The 21,774-nt window shown below is 34.9% G+C and overlaps 1 protein-coding gene across 1 annotated transcript in view; it reads left to right on the forward strand.

Moving 5' to 3' along the window:
- The first annotated feature begins 2,177 nt into the window (after window positions 1–2,177).
- SPAG1 (Sperm associated antigen 1) overlaps window positions 2,178–21,774 on the forward strand; it is a 43,406-nt gene continuing 23,809 nt past the window's right edge. The window contains exons 1-8 of the mRNA XM_051219437.1: window positions 2,178–2,342; window positions 2,377–2,451; window positions 4,703–4,787; window positions 7,045–7,275; window positions 11,911–11,981; window positions 15,840–16,044; window positions 19,071–19,170; window positions 20,516–20,593. Of these exons, the coding sequence (XP_051065360.1) occupies window positions 2,215–2,342; window positions 2,377–2,451; window positions 4,703–4,787; window positions 7,045–7,275; window positions 11,911–11,981; window positions 15,840–16,044; window positions 19,071–19,170; window positions 20,516–20,593 (973 nt within the window). The 5' untranslated portion in view covers window positions 2,178–2,214. The remainder of the gene's footprint in view (window positions 2,343–2,376; window positions 2,452–4,702; window positions 4,788–7,044; window positions 7,276–11,910; window positions 11,982–15,839; window positions 16,045–19,070; window positions 19,171–20,515; window positions 20,594–21,774) is intronic.

The following is a 21,774-nucleotide window of genomic DNA, read 5'->3' on the forward strand; positions in this document are numbered from 1 at the left end:
ACGCCCTATAAAATGTGTGTATAGGCCGGTCTAACTAGGAGTTTTGTGTGCCAATACTCGTAGTCTGAGAAGTAGATTCTATGAATTAGGAGCGATAGTGGACAAGTTAAAGTCACTCATTGTGACTGTGACAGAAACTTGGTCAATCCATGACTTCGACATTACTCCAGAATTATCCGGATACCATTACCTAAGAAGTGATAGACATAGATATAAGAAAGGAGGTGGCGTCATCTTATACATAGCCAATTATGTAAATATCTTCTCATTAGCTTGTTAATCCCATGATAGTAGAACTTGTGAAGCCATTAGCTGTGAGCTGACTATCGGATGTTGTACATTTATACTCAGTGTCATCTATCGCAGCCCAATTTACTTAGCTGATGATTTTATTTTAGAGCACATACAGCTATGGTATGTAGATAGCATATGGTTGATATTAGGAGACGTTAATGCATTTGATATTAGTTGGACTGCGATGGCCATGGTAGGATCTATAAACTCCTTTTACAGGATGTTCCTGATAACGGTGATGGAGCATGCATTAGAATAGCATGTATCCAAACCTACACGTTTCAGAGCAAACAAAGGTTATTCTTTGTTAGACTTGGCAATCAATCATGCGACTGAGTATGTTGCCAACCTAAGTATTCTTCCACCGTTAATGAATAGCGATCACACTGTTTTGTCATTCATGGCAAGAGCTAGTGACATGATATACGATCAGGTTAGACCTCGCCCTGATATATGGAGAGCTAACATATCGGTCATTCAGGAGTGCGCGGCTAAGACAGATTGGTCAGTAGATACTACCTTATCAGTTGAAGAAACATGCTCTATATTTGAAGGAAATCTTAGTTCAGTTACGTCCTCGTTTATGCAATGCTTGGTACCACGTAGACCGAATAACTGTCCACCATGGATAACTAAATAAGTCAGGAAACTCCTTAGACGTAGGAAAATGCATTGAAATTTGTTCATCTCTGCTGGACAGTAAATATCCAGTTATACTAAGACTAGGAATGCTCGTAAGGCGTTAATAAGTAAGACTAGACGGTCATATGAAAGGCGATTGGTTAGAGATCGTAAAAATGGTGCAAAACGATTATCCTCGTATATGGAAAGGCGAACTCAGAAAAGTGATGGAACTTCATCACTTTTGGTACAAGAAAATTCGTTAATATGGGCAAGAGATGACGTCGAAAAAGTTGAAGCTTTATCGGAATATTCCAGTAAAATGTTTTCTATCAGCAACGAAGAGCGACTAACGAATAATTGTGATTGCGGCGGCTTGTTGATGGACCCTGTAGCTATTGAGAATGGTACTGCTGATGATGCCACAGGTATTCGCAGTTTGACAACGCGTCAACCAGTAACACCTTCTAATATGAAACATACCCACCAAGTGAAATCAAAAGACAGAGGCGAGGAGGTTCGAAGATATATTTGATAGTCTGTCAGTTTATCAAGATTCGCCTGATCTAATCTGGCTAGCGATTGCTGTAGATGTTGAGCACGGCGTTCCCACTCGTGATCTGGTGCAGATGCATGACCGAGCGCCTTCAGCTAGGTTAGTCCATTAAAAAATGTGGTCAGTATCCAATGTCGAGAACCTACAGATCTATTTATTTTGGGGATTCATTTACCGTTACACTGCCTTAAGACTACTTCACAATTTCAAACCTGATAAATCCAGTGGTCCTGATGATATTCAACGTAGGATTAGGAAAGCCCAATCAGATGTAATTGCAGAACCGATAGCCATACTGGTTGACACATCTCTGAAGCATTCCAGACTTCCAAGAGACTGAAAAGACACAGTAATCACTTCAATGTATAAGACGGGGAGCAGAGACTTGGTTAATAACTACCAATCCGTTAGTTTAATCAATGTGGTTGTCGAACTAATCGGAAAGATAATTCGGATGACTTTTGTAAACTGTGTGGAAGGGCATAATCTTTTTTCAGAAACAGGCGTCAGTAAGTCAGTCAGCTGTTGGAATATTTTGTCTGAACTGATAATATAAGCACATGAGTCGACATTTATGGCAGAAAATAGAACATTAAGAGAAACCATTACCAGAAAATGTACCTCAAATGGGCAATTCTTTCATATTTATTACTAAAGACTTGAAGTATAGGATGATTTGTTTTATTGCTTAAACGTGCTAATTACTGAAAACAGCAGTTGTTTGACTCCAATTTATCCTATCAATGAGTGGTAGTGTTTACTTTAGCGAAAGAACAAAAACCTATGATATTCCTATATCACATTTGGACTTTAAATATCTTGACTCTTGCAATGACCCATATGAACTGGAGAAAATATTGAAAACCTTGAGGTATTGACCAGTGTTACATATGTCATAATTTCAGGTCTGGTGAAGTCGGACGTTATGCTGAACTTGAATCATTTTGTGAAGAAAAGGTCAAAAAGTTACATCCAAACAGGTCAGTCAGGCTGATGCATAGAAATTTGCACGACATATTGCCTAAATTACTTCACAAAAGCTAGATGCTCCCCGACTTCCCAATATTCTTCCTTATTTTCCAATACGTTCATCTCTTGAAAACTGATTATTTACATAGCTTTTCAATTCTTTGTGACACAAAATTGATAAGTGTGTGTTGGTGGCTTTTGATGCCCATTTCATTACTATCACTATGTCATCTCAGAGTATCAGTTGTTTGCCACCATTGTATACAACCAGTTGAAAAGTATTGTCTCTGTTATTTAATAATTTCACTAAGTCAGGTATGAGCAGTGGTAATAAACTCAGTGACGCAAATGTAATTTGGTTCCAATGTATTCGTAAATTTACGTGATGACGAAAATCTCGATATCAGGTCTACTTACTGGCTACCCACTACATAGGAAATATTAGTATATGCTTGAAGCGCGGCATCAAAAACTAGCGTTTGGCTAATTCTTACCGAGTTAGGTTATCTTCGTATTTCAGGGTCACAACCTGAAACCCAAACATGTCCCGCAAACTTTTGGAATAGTCAATATTTCAAGCATACACAATAACCGTCACTTTATCTAAAAAATATAGAGGATGGATTAAGGTGAAAAATAGTGTAGACCTTATCGTGGTAAACAAACTATTGATAAAAACATGGCATATGCAAATTAAGTGAATGTTGATTCTTTATTAGCTTTTTCATTTATAATCTTGATCTGTAAGAATAGTATATGTTCTTGAAAATGGATACCGTTTCATTGTATGTTATCAGAAACACTGTATTATGGAAACCATCTCCGAAATATGGTGTTTACAGTCTTACACTGCAATAGCCAATAAAACTACGAAAGCTACCGAGTTCATATTTCAGAAACCAAAATCTTGTTTAAAAAATCCCTTAATCTTGTTTTAGCGAGAGCATCACAGAAGCGATCACAACTGGGACCTTAGAACAAGAAACTCACTTTAGTTACTAGCTTTCTGAGGTCTATGGATTTGCTTAAATGCATTGAAACGTTTTCAGACTCTACATCTGATTAATTTTCTGATCTATATTTGCTTTGTTATTTATATTAGCGTTTTTCGTCCTATATTTTGAAAAGTTCTACTCGGATAAAGAATTGAGTAGAGTGTTTTAATCATTTGATATCATTAAGTTGCAGACGACTCATATTTGTGCAACAAAGCCTACATAACTGTTTTGGTAAATTATAAGTGAGTTTTTGTTCTTGAACTGCAGCATACACAAACGGCAAAAATGTATATTTAGTTAGAGCCAGAAGGGATTTAGTAGTTGGATTAAGAGTACCCAAGCACTTTTAGTTTTGAGTACTATTACTTATTATTCGCCAATAGACAATAAATGCCGTATAAGAATCTACCTATTAATTTACTCATGTAAGCATACAATGAATATAGGTATATCTGTATCATAAGTTGGTGTTTTGAATATGCCTTTTTTCAGTGTAGAAATGTAATTACCACTAAGTAACTACACGAAGAATGTTAATTAGAAAATTTTACAAGCATTGCATGGTAAATATTAAGGAATAATTTTTCAATGAAAAACCGTCATACAAAATGATAAAGAATATTTTATATTTTAGTATTTCTACCAGTGGCTAGATTACTTTATTAACCTTTGTTTATAGAACTTTTCTTGCTAAAAACGTCTTCAGTTCCTTACTCAATAGCTTACAATATCTTTGATAAATTCCACAAAAGTATCAATTTCCATTTGAAGTAAGTATTAGTACTGACAAGCAAAATATTCTTATCAAGACCAGATTTTATGTTCAATTTGATAACAAAAGTACTTTGCGAAAAAAACTTGAAAGTTCTAGTTATGATATATGAAAATACAAGACCTTAGAATCAACGTTTTATTATTATTTCCTACATTCTACCAAAAATTTGATAGAACTATCAAATTTCAATCATATGATTGTTTATTGCAATTAGAAATGCAAAAGTCATTTTATTATAAATACAAATATGCGGTTAAATTTAGATTGAAGTACCAATATAAATACTTTTTGATTTTCATAACGGTAAAAAAAAACCTGTTATGTAGAGTTCAAAATATGACTAGTTATCCATTATTAATAATCATCAAGTAATTTGAATACTACTAGAACGTATACTATGAAAATAATTTAGAAGAGATAAATGTTTTGAATCTCAAATTCATTCATAATGAAATTTTGAATCATGATTATGTTATCTTTTATTTATAGCCGAGTATTACGGAAAGCGATAGAACCAATAAAAATCACACAGTTGGATAAAGAAGAAAGACAACAAATTGAAGAAGATTTTCAGGTGATCTAATAATTAAATTATAGTAATTTCAATGGTTAAGATCATGAGTCAGTTGAAGCTAGACAACCATGGAAAACCTGGAAACGCTGGATGGCCATTTCGTCCTATTTCAGGACTCCCTAGCAGTGCGCATCCACGACCCCGCCTGGCGGGGATTCGAACCCAGGACCTACAACAGGACGGAACAGCCGTACAGTGCTTCCAGGTTTTCTATGGTGGTCTAGGTTCAATTGACTCATGATCTCAACTACTGAAATCACTATATTATTTTTTTCTTTCTTATGGCTTACCTTTAGTCTATCTGGATAACCTATTGATTTTCATATATAGTCTCATGACAACAAAGTTAAGTATGTAATTTGAAATATCTTTTGTCAGTATTATACAATCATAACTACAGGAAGTTCTTAACTTCATTTTACCTCGTATACCTGTATTATTGTCTAGTAATGATAATTGAGAAATTTCATTTATTTTAGATTTTTTGAACTGGATGGCAAAAATTGTGAACCTTTTATTGTCTTTCTGGACAATATCATCAACACATAATTCAAGTAATGAAATTGACAATAGGATGAAACGGTCGTCCAGTGTTTCCAGGTTTTCCATGGTGGTCTAGCTTCAACTGACTCATGATCTTAACCATTGAAATTACTACAATCTCCACAAAACCCATCTGATATTAATTAAATTATAGTCAAAATAGAAGTTTGTGTAACAACGCTTTATCTTATTTTCCAATTCAAAGTGTTTGAATGAATAGGAGAGAAAAAACAACTGGCAATATGTTCCCTCATTTATGATACGTTGCCTTATCATAAACTATTTTGTCAGTAAACAGTTTTATTGTATTTCAGTGTTGTCAACATTTGATTTATTTACAAATTATATGAGAAAAACAACTGGATTCTAGTTATTGACTAACATTTTTGAATTGATTGTGAAATTGAACTCAGAAATTTGATCATTTGGAAGTTAGTTGTGTGAGTTCAAGAATATCATGCTCTTCGTGAAACTAACATGAATTAACACTATAGCTAAGAACTATACATTTCAATGCTTCGTTTCTATTTTCCTACAATGAGACTAGCATGCATACTTTAAAGCGTATCTTTCATCATTGCAATTCATCCATTACACTAGAATATTACTTATTGTTCATAAAAGAACATTGAATATACCACTTGCATCTTAAATATCTCTAGTTTTTCTCTTTTTTTTGGATTAGAATAAAAACTAAGCCAGTTAACCGTATGTATTTGTAGTTTTGAATTGTTTTTGTTTTTTGCGTTAGTAAACTGAATATTTTCCAAAAGAATAAAGTTCTTTCGAATAAGTTTATAAATATGCGATGTATATTTACATATTGACTAGAGTGTAAACTGCCATTAGCGCCAGAACTCAGGGCATGAGCCCAATGTTTAACTTTATTTTGGTATTCCCTATTGACCTACAGAGTTAACCATATCAAGATTAATGTAATAGCGTATCAATAATATTAGATGAAGGTTGTGATATTTAGAGAACTAAAGTTTAAAGCAAAAGAAATTAAATTTTGATACCATAATTCAACAGCATAAACCTCATCAGAAAAGCTGAAGCTACTGAGTTTAATTCAATGAATAGTCATGGTCGAACAGTTCAAAAAATGAATTGTAAGGTTTCAACAAACCAGTTTTATTTAATCCTCTGATTTTCAACGATTCTCTGACTTGTAATACTTTATAATGAAAACTAACTTTAAATTTATCAGGAGGGGTTTTGTGGAGATTTTAGAAATTTCACTGATTGAAATCATGAGTCAACTGAAGCTAGACCACCATGGAAAACCTGGAAGTACTGAACGGCCGTTTCGTCCTAGTATGAGACTCCTCAACAGTGTGCTCCCACGACCCCGCACCCCACGAGATTCGAACTCAGGACCTGCCAGTCTCGCGCCAGGCGCTTAACCTCTAGACCACTGAGCCGGCATCCATCGGTGTTAATGTCTAACTTCAACCAATCCACGAAGTTGCGCTACCGTACACCATTGTCTTCAGTGAGTTGATATCTCACAACTGACCTGGTTGAACTCCACTGGTAACGGCTTCTCACTAGAACTCCAGGAAATGTATAGCTTCAATTGACTCATGATTTCAATCAGTGTAACTTTAAATTTATCTAAAGTTATCTAACTATCTAGATTTTACCATCAAAAAAATCATAGTTATCTAATTCTCTCAAACGTTTTATTCAAATAAATTACATACTTATATAGAGTTGGCTTAATGAAGTAAAGACGTTCAATGAAGAAATTGATGACGATGATCAGAATTCAGAAATTGATTATTATTTATTGAAAAGATCAAAAAAGAAATCACTTCCAGGAAAACAATTCGAAATGAATGATGAAGAATTAGAAGAAAAATGTTTGAAATATGACAATGAAGATTTACCACCTATTCGAAAATCTATTATATTTAGTGATAATAAACAATTAGCAACACAAGTGAGTCAGATCAAATAACTTTTTAATACTAAGATTTTCTTAATTCAGTTTTTATATGATAAGTGGATCATTCTGAAGTTTGGCATAGAGTATTAAGCAGAGCTAGAACGATATCCTGAAACAAGAATAATATTGTGGTGTGCACTACTTATATTGACATAAGTAGTATATGATGTTAGTCGTGAACAGAAGGTCTGACAGCAGAGAGACAAGAGGATCGAAACAGAATGCAATTTGTATGAAAATGCAAGAACAGTGAAGTCTGAGTCATTATGAGACAATTGATGGACATTTTGCAAATCAAACATTTACTTCATGATTGTTAGATTTTATTGACGAGTCCTCTAATTTTGTGTTAAATACATCCGATTGTCCTCACCCGTGTTCTGTTCACTGCAATAAATCCATATTATGACCGGAAACTAAATGGAGATTATTACTATTTGATACTGCTATGACTATAAAATACTCCTCTCTTCTGTATAATGCAGTAGAATAAGACTGCTAAATCAATTCAATAGCGAAAACAAGACTGAAGAAATGAACGGATTTATTTTGATAGAGTTTTGTTCTCTGAGCTGGATGATTTAGTCGCACACTACAGGATCCGTAAATACCAACACATCATAGAAGACCAAAAGATGAAGCTACAAAGGACAGTCACGTTAGAACATTTGGAAACTACACGATCAGACCATCCAGCTCAGAGAACAAAACTCCATCAAAATCATCTACCTGAGCTACAAATCTTCTCCACCATCTGAATTGATTTATTCACCAACTACCAATGAAATGACATTCACAATATCAATAATAATGATGAATTACACATCATTTTTTATATATGAAACGAACGAAAAGGTTAAACTGTATTCTGATGCGTTCAAAAAGTCAATAAGGGATAGAAATCATCACCGAATTGGGTACTTATTTCTAATAGATGAAATATCATTTGATGGGATCTTGAACTTATATCCATAGAGAGTATTGAAATATATGTTATACATTTTTAGTCATAACCTACTGGGATACACTATGTTGGGTATCAATGGAATTAATTAAATAAAAAAGTAGTTCCAATCAGACAAAAACTCAGAATCAGTCAATAAATGTATTGACTATTGAATTGAGTATATGGGGGTGGTTAAGTGGGTGGTTTGGACTTCTTATTAATTGTTTATTATGATAACCTCAGTTTATAGTTAATTAGATTAAATGCGATGTCTTGACAGTGATTGCACTGGCATTAATCCATTTATTTTTTTATGTCTTATCTAAATATCATTTTATATAGTTTATCGTCTGATTTTGTTTGTTCTTTCTTTTTAAATTATAATTTTTATTTCACACATTGAAATCATGAGTCAATTGAAGCTAGACCATCATGGAAAACCTGGAAGCACTGGATGGCCGTTTCGTCCCAGTATGGGACTCCTCAACAGTGCGCATCCACGATCCCACCTCGCGAGATTCGGACGCAGTGGGAAGCAGTAATCAGTGGAGTTGAACCAGGTCTGTTGTGAGATAGTAACTCCCTGAAGACAATGATGGATGTGTCGCTCAATTTCTTGGATTAATTGAAGTTAGACATTAACACCATTGGATGCTGGCCGGCTCAGTGGTCTAGTGGTTAAGCTAACTAACTTATATTGTCTTCGGTGGGTAACTTCCTCACACTCGATACGGATTAGCTCCACTGGTTATTGCTTCTCACTAGAACTCCATGAATTACCTCCTGAAGCTATTCACTAGTGAGCACATGATAATTATTAGTACAAGGTTGTGCAGTTTGTTGAGTTTTGATTGAGTTCATGAATCGATTATCGCGCCATATCGTGGATTGGTTGAAGTTAAACATTAACACCGTTAGATACCGGCTCAGTGGTCTAGAGGTTGAGCGTTCACGTGCGAGACTGAAAGTCCTGGTTTCGAATCCCGTGTGCAGAATGGTGGATGAGCTCTGCTGAGGAGTCCCATACTAGGACGAAACGGCCATTCAGTGCTTCCAGGTTTTCCATGGTGGTCTAACTTCAATTGACTAATGATTTCAATTATTGAAATTTTCAAAAAATCTCCAAAAAATCCCTTTTGATTATAATTTTTATGTTTATTTTGCCTATATCATTGATATTACTATTTAAACTTATTTACTTCTCATATTATCATGTTTCTTTGTTTTGAAAAGAGGAAGACCAAAAGATTCTAGCAGAATAGTGTGAATTCATATTATTTCGTCTGGTTGTCGTCAGCTGTTTACAACATGAGTGGGTTCGGTTTGAAGTTATATTGAAGACATATGAGTATAGTATAGCACTCTTGTTATACTATACTCATATGTCTTCAATATAACTTCAAACCAAACGCTTTTATGAAAAATAATTTAAACCCATTATGTAATTATGATTTTTTTTCAATATCATAGGTTGTAAAGCAGCTGACAAGAACCAAACCAAATAAAAATGAACTCATGCTATTCTGCTAGAATCTTTTGTTTTTGCTCTTTTTTTTGAAAATGATAAAGGGAACTATATGTATGAAATTTCTTTGCTTTGTTAATATGAGATTTTCAATGGTTGAGATCATGAGTCAGTTGAAGCTACACCACCATGGAAAACCTGGAAACACTGGACGGCCGTTTCATCCTATTGTGGGACTCCTCAGCGGTGTTCATCCACGATTCACCTCGCGAGATTCGAACGCAGTGAGAAGCAGTGATCAGTGGAGCTCAACAAGGTCTATTGTGAGATAGTAACTCACTGAAGACAATGATCGATTTGTCGCTCGATTTCTTGGATTAATTGAAGTTAGACATTAACACCATTGGATGCCGGCTGGCTCAGTGGTCTAGTGGTTAAGCGCTCACGCGCGAGACTTATAGGTCCTAGGTTCGAATCTTGCGAGTCGAGATCGTACATGCGCACTGCCGAGGAGTCCCACAATAGGACGAGTTGGCCGTTCATTGTTTCCAGGTTTCCTATGGTTGTTTAGTTTCAATTGACCCATGATCCCAACCATTGAAATGACTATAATATCCACAAAACCCCTTCTAATATGAGATTTGACAATTTGTACAAGCATGAATCATTACGAGATTTTATACTCTTTAATGATATAAACAATTGATGAGAGATACTTTTTCTAGTCTAATAATGACTAGGTTTCTTTGTTAGTTTGTTCCACTAGTTCAGAACTATTTAATAAGAGATTATTTACTAGTAACCGTGACAATTGTTACGTTTTTCTTTTTGTTTATTTTTCTACTTTTACGTACTTCTCTTTCTCAATTCATAAAATAATACAATAACTTGTATTTGTATCCAAGAGTATTTTGTGTTTTTACCTGATTATCATTTTTATCTGATGTTATTTCAGAAAGAATAAGAAGCTAATTTCTTTATAAACCATCTAGTTTAATATAGTATTGTGAATATTGAGATGATGGAGATTTGTAGCTCAGTTGGATGATTTTGGAGTTTTGTTCGCTGAATAAAACAGAATATTGTGAATATTTAAACATTTAATACTGATCTAGTGAATTAATTACTTATTCACGCCTGTTACTCCAAATTGAACATAGGCCGACGACCAGCATTCTCAAACCCACTCTGTCCTGCGCCTTCTCTTTCTAGGTCTATTCAATTGTTGTTCATTATTCTCATGTCTGTCTCCATTTCACGGTGTAATTTGTTCTTTGGTCTTCCTCTTTCCCTTTGGTCTTGAGGATTCCAGGTAATGGCTTGACTTGTGACGCAGTTGTGTGCTTTCCTCAATATGTGTCCTATCCACTTCCAGCGATTCTTCCTGATTTCTTCCTCCGCCCGAATGTGGTTTGTTCTCTCCCACCGTAGGTTATTGCTGATAGTGTCTGACCAACGGATCCGAAGTATTTTGCGTAGGCGACTGTTAATAAACACTTGTATCTTCTGGATGATGGCTTTCGTAGTTCTCCAGGTTTCCGTCCTATACAGTAGAATTGTTTTGACATTTGTATTGAAAATTCTGACCGTAGTGTTGGTTGATCTAGTTGAATAACATCCATTGAAAATGGTTTATTGTTTAATATTTTATTAGTCATATCTTAAAGTTTCTTGAAACTGGTTATTTTTCAATAAGAAAATCAAAAGACAATACATTTGTAGTATATTGTCTTAAATTATAACAATTTGCAATAGAACAGCAATGAAAGGGTTATGCAAGCCCATGGATCGATTAAAGTTAGACCTAAACACCGTTAAATTCTGACTAAATGATCTAGAGATTAAGTATTTGATCGCTAGACTGAAAGTCCTGGGTATGAGTTACATGTGTGAGATCGTGGATACGCTCTGTTGAGGAGTTCCATACTAGGACGAAATGATCGTCTAGTGCTTTCAAGGTTTTAGTGGTTGTCTAGCTTAGATCAACTCATGAATTCAACTGATACAATGAAAGAGGACTTACAAAAAATCTATGGAATAAATAAAATAAAATTGAAAAACGAGTGAGACTGTTGGCATTATCTGAAACAGGGATATTTGGATGGGATATCTATGATCTGATTTATTTAAACATTAAGTAAACATCAACTTTTTTTATTCATTTGAACATAATTTGTAAACTTTTCAAATGTTCACTATTCGATTTCGTAAATTTTAGTTAAATTCAAAAGGGGATTATACATTTGGCAAAAGAGTTTTGAAACCAAAAGACTATAGTGAATGGGATAAGTAAGTTAGGCTATATATGAAATTTCATATGTTTATGTTTTGTTGAAATAACCCATTGAGCATTAAATAATTCATTTGATTCCATATGAAAATCTATACAGTCATTTATGTATGAATTCAAGGATAAACAATCTCTGATTCTTTGCTATTCCTTGATAACTATTCATACTTACTTACTCACGCTTGTTACTCCCAATGGAGCATAGGCCACCGACCAGCATTCTCCAACTCACTCTGTCATGAGTCTTCCTTTCTAGTTCTATCCAATTTTTGTTCATTTTTCTCATGTCCGTCTCCATTTCACAGTGTAATGTGTTCTTCGGTCTTCCTCTTTCCCTTTGACCTTGACGGTTCCAGGTAAGAGCTTGACTTATGACGCAGTTGTGTGCTTCCCTCAATATGTGTCCTATCCACTTCCAGCGATTCTTCCTGATTGCCTCCTCCCCTGGAATGTGGTTTGTTCTCTCCCACCGTAGGTTATTGCTGATAGTGTCTGACCAACGGATCCGAAGTATTTTACGTAGACAACTGTTAATGAACATCTGTATCTTCTGGATGATGGCTTTCGTAATTCTCCAGGTTTCCGGCCCATATAGTAGAACTGTCTTGATATTTGTAATGAAAGTCCTGACCTTGGTGTTGGTTGACAGACAGTTGTTTTGAGTTGCAGATGTTCTTCAATTGTAGATATGCTGCTCTTGCTTTGGTGATCCGCACATTCACATCTGCATCAGATCCACTGTGTTCATCCAGATATGCAAATGTTTGTACATGTTCCAGATGTTCTCCGTCAATTGTGACTGGATTGGTGTATGTTGTGTTGTATCGGAGAATCTTGCATTTCCCTTTGTGTATATTGAGACCTACTGCTGCTGAGGCTACTGCTACTATTCATAATCAACATTTATGGAAAAATAAATGAAAATATGTATATATACTCGTTGGTTGGGATAAGTAATATCATATGCATTCTAATGTACAATTGCAATTTAAAGTGTTTAACGTAAAGAATGTTTCATCTAGTTAATGATTCTTTATTTATTTATTTATTTGAACACATAAATATTGATATTGACCAATAACTGGTTCATAGGTCATTTGTTCTTTCAGAATCCTGGAGCTCATGTGCACCATTGGTTTGGAATCAGGGTTTTCCAACTCCCTTAGGTGGATCCTCCACATCCACCAACCCGATTAAAGCGCCGGACATTCGCTTTTCGTCTCCTCAATTTCTGTTGCTAATTTAAGAATCATTGATTTATTCAGAAGTGGTTCTGTTTATAAAAAAAGATATGAACTGAGATTATTTGAAAAAATCTATTGGAAACTAACGAATATTAGACAATCTATTCATTTTAATTCGAAGTTGAGTTCAATACTGTAGACATTCATATAATAAATAGCTTTTTATCGGTAAATCTCATCTGAAAATTCTAGACTAAAGAGAATCACGAAGATTGACTAAATTGAAAGTTTGTGAATGATTATTTATAATTGATATTTAATGACAAATTCACTTGGTATTGTTTACTTGAATCATCCTATTGCACAATCAAGTGGCTTTCAGGACTCAGTAGCTAAGTGGATAACGCTATGTCGTTTGAAGCGAACGGTACTGGATTCGAGTCCTAGAGTGAACATCAACCCTGAGATGGAGATACATCCAACTGAATAGTCCCAAATAGGACGAAATGCGCGTCTTGGATTCCACTTCTAGCCACTATCCATCTTTGATTTTAATGACAGTTATTCTAGATTAGGAATTAATCAAAATTAGAAGAAAAATAAACTTTAGTATTCCAATCAGACAAGTGTATAATTAGTTAATCACTATTAAGTTTAAGAATTTTAATTTTACTGCCATATGAAGATGAGAATGTTCAGCATTGAAAAGGTTGAAATCAGAATAGAAAATATAATACTGTTACAGTGTTTTTATCGTTCTATGTTGGATCATAGAGAGGACGTTTCTTCATATCACGATTGGTTTTGTGGAGCTGTATTTAATCTCTCGTAGAGTTTTTGAATTGCACATAAAAACAAAGATTACTTTTCAGAACATCAATTTGAGCTATTAGTAACATTCTCAACATCATCATAATTACCTTCATAATGTATGAACTGTGCTTGGAGTGAAATTCAAGATGTACTTTTCAGTCTTTATAAGACTTGTCAGGTAGATGTGTCTGATATATCCCAATATTGTTATTCACACTAAGACTCAAATACAGTATACTCTATTTCAAACATCAAAACTTTATCCATTTGGCTGAAAACACTTATTAGCTTTACTGTATTAGTTAATTAACTGATCTTAGTAATCAGATACAATTCATGTATGTTTTGAAGATAAGCATTAAAGAGATCTGTCAGAAAAACTTATCATAAACAGAGTAAAAAGTATCAGGCTTGAAACGAAATGACCCAAATTAGAGTTGATGTTGCATCTAATTTAAGACTTTTTGGGTTGCTTTTTTTTCTTATTACATTTATTAGTTTGTAATAAAATATCAGATTTATTTGTAACCCTTTAGATTTCTCCGTTGCTGATGTTAATTACTATCCAAGCTAGTAGCTATCTTAAACTAATTAGCTTGATGAATAACCTATTAACGTTTAAAATAACAAGTATTATGTCAGTCAGTCAGTTAGTAACAACGTAGAACTTTGTATGTACGTACATACATCAGTTCGAGTTGCCATACCACATTAACACACACATACAATTGTCAATTCAAATCCCATAGTCGTAGAGGTAGTAAGAATATAACCAGCGATCGGAAAGATTAGGGTTTGAAGATGTTATTCAAAGAGTATAATCCAGTGAAATAAATTCAGAAACAAGAAAAAGGGACATGAAGAATCCAGAAGATTAGAATTTGGGAGAACACAAAGAATTGATGCACCTGCACCATTGCAAACGATTTTGAGCCATATCATTCAAGATCTCTAACCATCCGGTGCTATCTTCCCGTGGATCCCAACCATTTAGTCTACACCTAGTAACATGGCTCAGTACACTTGTCATTCACTTCATCGATTTGTGCCATGTTTTGGTCTGGCCGCCTCTAGCTTTCTTCCAACCTACTCCTACACCACAAAACATCGCACGTCGAGACAGTCGGTGGTCGGGCATACGTAACACGTGTCCCAGCCATCTCAACTCATGAAGTTTCACCACTTCATTAATTGATTTGCCATCCTTACCTAGTACCTACTTCATAACAACTGCATTACTTACTCGATGGTCACAGGATATACGAGCAATGCTCCGAAGACACCTTTGATCGAATACTAGTAACCTACGAATATCGTCTACTGTTGCCGGCCATGTTTCACAGCCATAAAGTAGGAGGGAACGAACTGCTGCACAGTAAACCCGTACTTTGGTTGATAGACGGACATCTCGCCCACACCACAAATGACGTAAGTTGGCAAAATCTAGTCAAGCCTTCTGTATCCGTGTTGAGATTTCGTCACACACCAGACCACAAGGGCTGATGAGACTTCCAAGATAAGTGAAGCGATCGACACGCTCAATTACTTCACTCCCTATCATTAGTTCGTGTGTCGATGCAACCCGATCCTGAAGTAACATTTTGCATTTCGAGGAGGAGAATCACATCCCGAACATGCATGGATTGTTGCTTATAGTGGTGAGAAGACTCTTCATTTTGTCAGCATGTTCACCAAATGGCACTATGTCATTTGCACATTGTAAGTCAACAAATGAATCTCCTGGTAGAAGTTCAACCGACGATGAGTCTCAAATAAAACAAAACTTGCATTCTGAATTCCATTACTAGTCATTATTGTTGAATTTTTTTTTGGTTTACAATTTGTCATTATAACTTAAAGGTTAGCAAAGCAATGGGATAAAGAATTAACTGAAGATAATCAACCAAATAGTAAATTTGAAAAAGGTGAAAAAATGAATTTGTCAGAAATGGAAACCTATGGATTAAGAAAACTTGATTATAAAGAATTGAAATTAAGACTAGTTAATATGCCAATTCAAACAAGAAAAAAATTAGCTGAACGAGAAAAAGAAAAAGGGAATGAAGTGAGCTAATGGATTGTCTCCTTTTGTTTATAGTCGGTATTATTTATTTAGTAAATTTTCGAAATATGTAAATGTGTGTAGTGATCCGAGATCTGATTCCAGTTAGAGTGTATGAATGATTGTTGTAGAAATATATATCTTGACTATCCTTGTATATAATTATCGACTTCATCTGCATTGGTAAATAACGGAATTATATAAGTCAAATACGTGAAACGATTTCAAATACGTATATTTAATATAATCGTTGATCCAGACGAAGGATCGGAGAAGCAAAGACAAGAAAGCCAAGAGAATTGACGTATAGTAAAGAAGGTGTATGAGCCAACTCCGATCTTTTGTCTGGATCAACGATTATATACGTATTTGCAATTGTTTCACGTATTTGACTTATATGATTCCGTTATTTACCAATGCAGATGAAGTCGATAATTATATACAAGGATAGTCAAGATGTACATTTCGACAACAATCATTCATACAATCTAACTGGAATCAGATCACGGGTCACTAAAGTGATGAACCCGACGTGATTCGAACACGCAACCTTCTAATCTGAAGTCAGATATCGAGCCACTAAATAGATGTGAAAGTCGTGAGTCAGTTTGTTTGAAATAATCAACTTTTAAGGTCACTTGATGACAATCGGAAACGACCTAAGGGACAGACGCATATCATTGGTTGAGAAATGAATTTAATTTCTAAGGGATATATATATATATATATATATATATATAGATAGATAGATAGATAGACAGATAGATATAGATATATATGTTTATGTCATTCGGTAGCCCAATAGATTTCCCATTCTACTCTTGTCTTCTGGCTGAAGTAGCCAATTCAGGGGGTTAATGTTTAGCATGTAGTGTATCAGTATCAGATCTCGGGTACCCCTATCATAACAAACTCATGACATTTTATCGTTTATATCTTAAAATTAAAAGTGTAAAAACGATCGAACAAAGTTGCATTTCAAATACAGTTTAGCTACATAGTCCAATATCTCCTTGTATAATAATCTCTTTTAAATTGAGAGTAATTTTTGGCAACAAACTGTTTGTATATTCGAAATACACATACTAGTGCTTGAAAACCATTTTAAGCAAAGTATAAACATTTCCATTCACTGTGCTTATTTTGAAAAGAAAACTATCTTCCTGAAGAAAAAGGTTCTGAAGGTGATTTTCAGTCCGGATTGACATCAGCTGAGATACCACTGGATAGCTGTTTTTATTGCTGAATGATATTCCTGAGTAGTATAGAACCATAAGCTTAATCATGGATTGTAATCAAGACTTTGAAGTCTTCTTTAGCATTCGTTGTGTTTAGAATAATAAGTTGATATCGAATGAATGACTATCTTATTATCTGATGGACTGATTGAAATTGAAAATGTGAACAGATGGATTTCAGTTTAGTGGTATAATAAAAATACACTAATTGATAGACCTGAAGATTCAGGTTACTATCCCTGAGAAAGATAATCGTCACTGAAAAATTCCATGTTAGAACAAAACGATTCTTTGATACTCTCTGGTTTTCGACTATATCTCAAATAACAACAATTTGAGAGAAAAAATCATTCGAATAACTTACACTGATTTCTACAAATATTACAACCAAACAAAATCACTTTTATTTCAATGTCGTTTGCACTGAGGAAATGGTCTTTCGATGTAAGAGAAGAAAAAAAGATGCAACTATTACATGTCTTGAATAGTTTGCAGTAAAAGGAAATGGATCTCAACTATAGCACAATTAAGGTCCATCACCTTCATATATAAAATGGTTTAAATTATATTTTCTGGTTAGTGTTTTTTTTAGCGAGTTGGTTTTTTAAGGAATGGTGTCGCTAACCTCATGCCTAACCCTCCTTTCTCTGGGCTTTGGACCGCCAGCAGCTTCAGGTGGATAGCTAGGATGCAGCTGGACGATATAGACTTCGCAGATGATCTGGCCCTTCTACTGCACACTCAACAAAAAATGAATACAAAGACGACCAGTGTAGAAGCAGAATCAACAGCAGTAGCTCTTAACATACACAAAGGGGAAAACAAGGTTCTCCAATATAACACAACATGCACCAATCCAATCACACTTGACGCAGAATCTCTGGAACATGTACAAACATTTACATATCTGAGCAGCACCATTGATGAACACAGTGGATCTGATGTAGATGTGAATGCTTGGATCACTAAAGCAGGAGCAGCATATCTACAACTGAAGAACATCTGCAACTCAAAACAACTGTCTGTCAACTAACACCAAGGTCAGGACTTTCATTACTAATATCAAGATAGTTCTACTGTATGGGGCAGAAACCTGGAGAACTACGAAAGCCATCATCCAGAAGATACAAGTGTTTATTAACAGTTGTCTATGCAAAATACTTCGTATCCGTTGGTCAGACACTATCAGCAATAACCTACGGTGGGAGAGAACAAACGAGATCGAAGCGGGGGAAGAAATCAGGAAGAAGCACTGGAAGTGGATAAGACACATATTGAGGAAAGCACCCAACTGCATTACAAGACAAGCCCTCACACGGAATCCTCAAGGCCAAAGGAAAAGAGGAAAACCGAAAAACACATTACACTGTGAAATGGAGACAGACATGAGAATAATGAACAACAATTGAATAGAACTAGAAAGGAAGGCGCAGAACAGAGTGGGTTTGAGAATGCTGGTCGTTGGCCTATGTTCCATTTGGAGTAAGAGGCGTGAGTAATTAACCTTGATATTATTCAATCATTTCAGCTGATCTTCATTATGTAGAAATCTTAATTCTGATTGGATAAATCTTTTTCTTAACATCATGTCACATTCTAATCAACTGATGAAGCCTTGTATGATTGAAAATTTACGGCAACAACAACAAAAAAGAAGCAAATGCAAAATATTGATTAGAAAAAAAAGTACTATTAATTGTTTCGAAAAGAAAAAGAAGTCATTTAACCTATCTACTTATTTCTGATTATTATTACTCAAAAAACCCCCTCTTTTTTTTCTGTATAATTTAGTCCTTTAAATCAGGTGATTATGCTGATGCAATGAACTATTATAAACGAAGTCTTATTATGCATAAAACCAATGCTGTTTACAATAATCGTGCTTTAATATGTAAGTTTTTATGTACTTTTGTAGAAAACATAACTGAGTTGTTTTTTTTTATTACTTTGACTGAAGAAAAAAAAAAACAACCAACGAGTATCTTCAGTAATATGGATAGTTAGGTTGGTTGATCTATTTTAATTCTTGCAATTTGTTTGTTAGTGAAGATCTAAGTTTTCTTGAAAGTATTCATTAGTAGAGATGATATCACCTGTTGGCTAGTTCATGGTACTGATAGAATTTAATTGAAATAGTTACAATAGGCCATTAACCCATATAGATCAACATCATAGTATGCAGTGGTAGATGTTAGAAGATAGTATATGAAAAACATAATAAAGAATCAGTGAAGATTTGTCATTTTGTCTTAGTTTGTAAGATGTTTCAACAATAACAAGCTTTGAACCACCTAGATCAGATTGATTCTACGACCTTCAGGTATCAAGTTGATCATGTTATCATTCATCCAATGAATTTGCGTCATTTGTGGTGTGGGCGAGATGTCCGTCTATTAATCAAAGTACGGGTTTACTGTGCAGCAGTTCGTTCCCTCCTACTTTATGGCTGTGAAACATGGCCGGCAACAGTAGACGATATTCGCAGGTTACTAGTATTCGATCAAAGGTGTCTTCGGAGCATTGCTCGTATATCCTGTGACCATCGAGTAAGTAATGCAGTTGTTATGAAGTAGGTACTAGGTAAGGATGGCAAATCGATTGATGAAGTAGTGAAAATTCATCAATCAGTTGAGATGGCTGGGACACGTGTTACGTATGCCCGACCACCGACTGTCTCGACGTGCGATGTTTTGTGGTGTAGGAGTAGGTTGGAAGAAAGCTAGAGGCGGTCAGAACAATACACGGCACAAATCGATGAAGTGAATGACAAGTGGACTGAGCCATATTGGTAGATGTAGACTACCTGGTTGAGATCTGTGGGAAGATAGAAACCGATGGTTAGAGATCTTGAATGATATGGCTCAAAATCGTTTACACTGGTGCAAGTGCATCAACTCTTTGTGTTCTCCTAAATTCTAGTCTTCTGAATTCTTCATGTCTCTTTTTCCTCCTTCCAAATTTATTTCACTGGATTATATTCTTTAAATAACAATTACAGACCCTAATCTTTCCGATTACTGCTTAAAGCTTTACTACCTCTCCCACTATGGGATTTGAATTGACAATTGTATGTGTGTGTTAATGTGGTATGGCAACTCGAACTGATGTATGTACGTACATACGAAGCTCTACGTTGTTGCTCACTGACTTAATAAATTTTAATTCGAAATTCCACTTTCATTTATCATTCAACTTTTTACATTCTGTAAACAATCTTTTTTTTTTAATTTGATCAGATTTACGACAAAAACAGTGGAAACAAGCAGTGAATGATTGTACTAAAGTTTTAAAAACTGAACCAGATAATTTAAAAGGTATGTATAATGGTAGAAAAGATTTGTAGCTTACGTGGATGATATTGATAGAGTTTTGTTCTCTGAGCTGTATAGTTTGGTTTTTTGTGTTGATAAGGTTGTTCAGAAGAACAATAAAAGCTTCATGATCAAACCATCCAGTTCAAGGAACAAAACTCCATCAAAAAAAGGTATGTATAATAATAATATTGTTTTTCTATTAGAAAACAACCCAAATTCCTTTGAAATAACAATGATTATCTTCATTTATCCAAACGAAATTATTTACTTATAATTACTATCAAAATAATTTCAGTAACAAAATTAATTCTAACATAATTCTTTATTTTGATACTGATGTGTGGGCGACAATGATAATGATTAGTTGTTTGCTTAGTCAGTCAGTTACAATGTAGGACCAGGCACATATATGCATCGGTCCAAGTCTCCGTACCTCATTAACACAACAAGATGAACACCGGATTCATAGAAGTAGTTAATCCAATGGTTGTAATATATAAAAGAAAGATTGCATATAAGGATATAGTACAGGAAGAAAGAGTTAGTTCGTAGAAAGAAAGATATGAAGCGATTTTAATCTTATAGTTTAAGGGAAGACAGAGAGTGTATACACCGACGCCTTTGTGTTATGTTCGTTAACTTGAATGCTACTACTGATTCGTCTTACTCGGAATGGAACGAAGAATCAAGGATTCAGAGACTGGATAGGCTATACTGGTTTGATGTCCCCGACTCGGCTAACTCAATCCAGAAGTCTTGGTACGATGTAGAAAGTGTATTCTACAGACAAGCAGAAGATACCAGGTCCCTCAAGCACACAAATCAAGCGTATTTATACAAAGTGTATATGATCGATATTACCATGTAAGTTTTAAAACATTTAATCGATAAGTTCGTCAATCGACTATGTGCGTGGGCGGTAAGAAATACCCAAGTATACATCTGCATACAAGCTCCACAAAGATAAAATTACAAAATATGAGTTTTAGGGATCTAACGTCCCCAACACTTTGTGATCGATTCTCAGCCATGTCACCGAGAGTTTCCAACCATTGGTTACGATAGTCACGCGAACCCCAACCAAGTAGTCTGCATCTCCCAACATGGCTCAGACTAGAGGTTAATGTCTTCAAGCACTGATGCCACGTTTTGGTTTGGCCACCCCTAACTTTCTTCCAACC

This window comes from Schistosoma haematobium, chromosome 6, assembly GCF_000699445.3.
Source record: "Schistosoma haematobium chromosome 6, whole genome shotgun sequence".
NCBI classification, from domain to species: domain Eukaryota; kingdom Metazoa; phylum Platyhelminthes; class Trematoda; order Strigeidida; family Schistosomatidae; genus Schistosoma; species Schistosoma haematobium.